Source organism: Vollenhovia emeryi, unplaced genomic scaffold (genome assembly GCF_000949405.1).
Source record: "Vollenhovia emeryi isolate VEMERY1.0 unplaced genomic scaffold, V.emery_V1.0 DF939254.1, whole genome shotgun sequence".
Classification (NCBI taxonomy): Eukaryota; Metazoa; Arthropoda; class Insecta; order Hymenoptera; family Formicidae; genus Vollenhovia; species Vollenhovia emeryi.
In genome coordinates, this window is record NW_011967112.1 from 210,340 (window position 1) to 216,443 (window position 6,104).

Sequence of the window (6,104 nt, forward strand, 5' to 3'; positions counted from 1 at the left end):
AAATATAACCGTTTATTATTTAAAAGCCATTATAGCCTCGACATTTTTGTATTAGACGGTCGTCTTGAAATTTTCTAAAGAATTTGTGATTAAAAGGACGTCCGGTGGCTTTAATACACCCTGTATAGTCGAGATTAAGACGGTTCGGCGAGTATTTTTTTATATTACGTCCAACAGGTATGCGTAATAAATATTTATCATTCTAATATAAATAACATGAAAAATCTTATTTCCTTGAGAAATTTTATTGAGAGGTTTTGACGCAACGGTTTTTATTATCGCTCGAATGCCTCGGGAGCACGTTTATCTATACGTGAGCGTAGTAAGGAATAACTGAAGAACCGTCGCGTATAAGCGAGGACTTTTATCGAGTTCGGGAGAGCCTGATTTAGACTCAGCCCGCGCGCGCCTTAGAACCAACGCACTCCAGGCAGCTCCGAAACCGTCTTTCGTCGGATCTTCTCGGGAACCGCCGCCTATTTGGAGACTACCGCTCGAATGTAATAATATTCCAAGAAATTTCATCGGAAGCGACAATCCGGCGCGCGACAAAGAACGAAAAGGCATAAATTCGCTCGCCCTGGCGGACAATTCTCCGGTGATCGTTAAACTGCTCGAAGGGGTTAAAGACTAATAACGCCGCAATTACAACAGACGAATCGCCTAACCATTTCCGCGGGGGATCTTTGTCTCGCAGCACAATGAACCTGATTCGCGGTACGGTAGCGATCCCGCAGTCCCGTCACGCAGAAGCTCGAGCCCTAGCACACGTACATCAACGCCTACCAATACTTTCCCTTGTTTGGAAAGCGAGGTTTCTAAGAACCACGCGGCTAATCGCGTGTCGAAGACGCGGACACGAGAATTTCAAAATTCTCACGTTATTACATTATCACAAGATTATCCCTCTCGGAGATGTACGTACGATCGCCTCTCCGCTCTTGCATATTTGTTCAATCATTTAACTTAATTGATTATTAGTCGTCTTCACTCGAGTTAAAATTTATCAGATAGAATTAATTTAACAAATTAGTAAAATTCGTATGGCTCAAATGTGATATACAAATTTGCCGTGACAGGGTCCTAGTGTCTAAATATTTCATATTTTAATTCATTGCGAAATATATTTATTCCTTCAAATTTGTGTTTCTCACATTTGAGCCGAATTTTATTAATTTGTTAATTTACGCGGACGTAACACGCGTTTCTTACTTTCATTTGATTATTCGGTCGGGTGGGAGGATAATAATGGGGATGATTGTACTATGTTTTAAGACTGACGATTTAAGTCGGCCCGCAGTTCTCGTTTTCTAATACCGTCACGATACGTGGTATTCGGGAATCGACATTAGACTGTTTATTGCGATAAGTATTTCCATATGCCTCGGTGGTCGAATTGATTGACACGCCCAGCGAGAGGGAAGTCCAGGTTCAAACCCCGGCTGGGGTAATATTTTTCGCAATATTTACAACATGAAATATTTAGACACTAACACCCTGTCACGGCTCTTAGTCCTTTATTCCTTCAAAATAAATTTAGCTAACAAAAGATCAATAATTTATCGCACCTTAAATCAAATAATAACGAATGCAAGATACGATATGATATCGCTGACTTTAATTCGATCCTTCCTTTTCATGAGTCACGTTACGATGATTTATTAGTTTCACTTGGTACTTTCTGCTCTACGAGATACTCAGATAATTTCCATCGTTGTAGAGATATTATTAGTCCTATTTGTTCCTTCGTCTTATCGAGGGTCTTCACGAGAAAGCTCGATGCCGTATCGTAGGCAGTTTAAAAGGTCGTTAAATAGTGAGTCAGCTCATAGAGAAAGAGAGATGACCATGTTAAATCGCGCGTGACCGGATCGTTTCGGGTATCAAGAACACGAGATGTTGCTGTGAACAACATTAATCTTCCTCTGGCTGGGCGTGAACGGGCAGGATCGGCCGTAATGCATCTACAAGAAAATATGCTTTCGAACATTTACAGGTATCTTCAATTTTCTATCGCTCGACTTTTTCCAGCAAGACTGAAGCATCAATCTCTATCTTGTAAAAAGCATTACTTCACAGCCCCATTTCATGAAGTATTGAATTAAGACCGTTATCTTACTCGCTATTTTTTATAATATATTTCTATGTAACGAATTAGTTTCACTTTGTCATTCTGTAACGTACCGTTGAACTATCTAGATGTACTTCTCTTTCGGGAGGGAAATAACGTTTTCGTAGACAATTTAATATTCGTGAGTTTTAATATGTGCGTCAGATTCAGATCTACAGGGTGTTAAGGAATACCCGCCTCACCTCTTATTTTTGGATAGAGCGAACTAGACTGAGTCGAAAAGTCCTCTACCGTTTTGCAATCTTCGCAATAGTTAACGAGTTATTAATTATTAAAAGTCGCTGTCTTAGCCCGGCCATACCACGATTGGCGTTGCTAGGCGCGCGGAGAGTTGTTTATTATACGTAGCCGTTGCCGCGTGTCATAAACAACTCTCCGCGCGCCTAGCAACGCCAATCGCGGGACGGCCGCATCTCGCCGTGCGTTTGAATTGGGCGGTAGGCCGGGCTAAGACAGCGATGTTTAATAATTAATAACTCGTTAACTATTGCGAACATTGCAAAATGGTAGAGGACTTTTCGACTCGGTCTAGTCCGCTCTATCCGTATATGAGAGATGAGGCGGGTATTACATAACACCCCGTATTGCTGGCACAATGTCCGAATTGAGAATCGTCGTGTGATTATCCTACACTTGGAAAGGACCGGAATTCACGGTCGAAACGTTGCCTTCTTAATGAAGAAACATTGTCGCCAGTTACGTCGAATAATTTCTGAACCTTCGTCGTTTTGTTCACCGGCGAAGAATTGGATTTTCAACTTTATTTGCTCTTTATAATTATTCATTCCGGTCATTAAAAGCCCACGCTTTCTCAAACATCAATTAACACGTTGTACGGTTTTCCAAGCAAAATACAGTGCAAATAATGCAGCGGATGATTAGTCCATTGAATATGTTCGCTTCAAGTCGTGCCGAGGAATGCTTAGCCGCCGACGCGTCGTAATGGCGTTATTTCCTTCATTACCGTCGGCTTGAAAGAATACCTACGTCGCAAAAAGAAAATACCATCCCTCCGCCCACGATATCAGATTGCATGACACAGCGAAATGAATCCACCGAAACCCAATCTATAGTATTACGTCGACCCATGCAAATGCGGTGACACTGGTAAAAAGAAAGGCACCGAGTGCATTCTTACCGAAGACCAGCAGCAATCGCGGAAACGCGCACGGAAATTTGATCCAAAGTATGGACTCGAATAAATTTCGTTGGAAGAAGAAAAGTTAGCGGTTGCGCTTAAAGCATTAGAGACACAGCGACTGCTCCCGGATGTCACTCGCCGAAGACCGTTTCACTGCGAGGTCAAGTTGAATTATTCCTAGCGTACTAAATGCACGATAAATTTTACTCAGGACGTCTCCCACGCGTTATAAATCAACCGTCTTATTTCGCTCGCAAATTACGCGAGACCGTAATTAAAGCGGCGTTCGCGGGAAATGTGTGTTAACTACCTCGCAATCGGCACCGGCAAGGTTTTATCAATTATCAAACTAGCTGTTACGTGGACATGTCCGCGGTGCAATCGCTGAAAGCGAGGAAAGAAGAAAACGAGCGCGCGATTAAAACAAAACGCTCCCGCGCAGATCCCGCGATTCGACGTTGCGAGCGCGGACGGTAACGTTAAATAATAATAAGCTAACATCGGTTTAAACAGACGGTAAGATAAGTCCGGTGAGAAAATATACACTCATTCTAATGCGCCCGTGCGCTCGTACGCGCAGCAGGCTCGACCTTTAAAGTACGATAATTGCGTCTACCGGCGATAAGCCGAGAGCGTTTAACGCTCGACCGGCCGCGAAATACACCTTCGCTCAAAACGTTCAATTTACCGCGTAACTTAGCACACCTGAGCCAATCGCGTATGTTCCTACTGGTACCCTCCTCTGCCCCCCTCCTCCTCCTCCTCCATCAACTGGTCCTTATTTGTCGCGGGATACGCGTCGTTCGATCGCGTCACGTGGCCGCTGCCACGCCGCTTAGATGATGTCATCCTCCGAGCTGACGTTCCTCGACTTAGACATCCTTAATTACCGCGCAGTCGTCATTACTGTCACAATTAGCGGGACGAGATGGGCGCACGGCGCGCGCTCACGTCCGTAATCATTTTCTCGCGGATATCTCTGCCCCCTTCCTCCTCCCGCCCTTCCGTTTGCTCATTCACGTTGCTCGGTCGCCGTGCTAATTGTTCCCGCCTCCTCGGCGAAATATGTATCTATTTCTCTCCCCCCCCCCCCGTATAATCGCGATAAATCGACGGTACTCGCTCATTCCGCAGCTGGTGCGCAATCACCTGTATACATGGAAATCGTTCGACCGTTATTAATCGCAAACGGATGCCGGTCTAGATTAGATCATTACACGGAGATATCCGATTCGAGTAATTACGCTCGCGCGAGCTGTAATCACGTTCGCGCTAAGAGATCGCGATGGATTCTAATGGGCCGTAAATACGTTGAGCGCGTTTCCTCTCGTTACAGAGGAGGATTCGATGCAAATCGGACCGCGCGCCGGGGCACAATGTAAGACCCACACCGTTAGTCACGGTTGACCCACTTGTCAGCGGGTCCTCGCGGTAAATCAAGCGGCGAGGATACTCGACGGGGAAGGGATTCCCGTAAATCCCTGATGAAAACGCCATGTCGTGACTCGTCCAGATAACGACTCGGTCCTTGACACCGCACAGATCGATGCGCCGTTGTTGCATTGTGCTGACCATCGCTGCGTCATGGACCGCATTAATTGATCAGTCAGCGGTCGGTGCTCAAAGACGCGGGAACGTAGATTGCAGCCGCTGGATCGGAAGAAAGACCGTCCGTCCAGGATTGTACGGAACATTTATTTTTATACAGGATCACATGTTACTGTAAGACATGCCTCAGTGGTCTAATTGGTGAGACGCCCGCCTAGAGTATGGAGAGGTCCAGGCGTTCCAAACCCTGGCCGAGGTAATACTTTTCGCAATAAATTTTCCGTATTACTAAAAATGTCAGACACGGTCGAGAAAACGCTGAAGTTGTTACTGCAAAAGTTGTAGCTCGAAGTCGTCGAGGTAAAAAAAATAGCGATCCAATTCTCTCGAAAGTTGCAATTAGTTAGTGCCCACAGAAATCAGCTGTGACGACTGTATCGAGCACTTCCGTGTGGAGCGTCGTAAGATTTCATTGCGAGAGAAAAAAGGGCACAACTCGGCGAGTTCCTTAAATTTATACAGTACCCGGCCGCGCGATAGAATCATTTCTGCGAAGACTCTGCCGGACCAGTTTGTCGGGTTTCGTATATGGAAAAACGGGCCTTACTGGAAAGTCAACTGGCATGCGTTCCGCTCCCTCGGGGGGGGGGGGGAGGAGGCAGTGGCGACATAAACAGTTTTATTGACCTTTATATATCGTATCTAGATGCGTCCACAGCCTCATCCACGGCGATCGACATCGCATCGTTATAATAGATTGATCGAGAAAATGCTCGGACGTTTAAAGGGAACGGACGGTTATTAAAGGCCCGGCGCGCACACCTCGGTGTCTCACGTTGGGTCGCACGCTCTTAATTCACTGGTCAGTCCACTTTACGTGACACGCGACCGGGCGTCGCTCGAGCCCGAGGGAGATAAGGAAAATGCCAGCGCGCGATCCGATCGATTTATGATATCGCGTACTAACATTGACCTTTACCGCGCGTCGGATCTGGCCTTCGTTTCGAGAGCATTGCGGATTATCGCAGACAACGACGCTGTGGTCTACAATCTATACCGCACCTCGAGGGTTTTCATATCGCGACCTCGCGATCTCGCCGAGGATACTCGTTATGTATTATCGAATGCCGTTAGGCGAGGAACGATCCGCCAGTAATCTCGTAATGAGAGATAGCCCATCGCAGGCTCAAGTTGTCCTGTTTTTCTCTCTCTACTTTCCCCCCCCCCCCGTGCGTAAAACTCTGAGAGAGCGAAAGAAGCGAAGAAGTTCGAGGCAGAATATCT

At 46.0% G+C, this 6,104-nt stretch overlaps 1 protein-coding gene across 4 annotated transcripts in view; it reads right to left on the reverse strand.

The window, feature by feature from the left end:
• LOC105559793 (lachesin-like) overlaps positions 1-6,104 on the reverse strand; it is an 84,453-nt gene that overhangs the window by 14,690 nt on the left and 63,659 nt on the right. For 3 of the 4 annotated variants that reach the window (XM_012008378.1, XM_012008376.1, XM_012008375.1), the window contains exon 1: positions 5,508-5,559. The exons of the other annotated variant lie outside the window; for it this stretch is intronic. In XM_012008378.1, coding sequence (XP_011863768.1) covers positions 5,508-5,544 — 37 coding nt within the window. In that variant the 5' untranslated portion in view covers positions 5,545-5,559. Of the gene's footprint in view, positions 1-5,507; positions 5,560-6,104 lie in introns of those variants that run through there. 4 annotated transcript variants of the gene reach the window in all.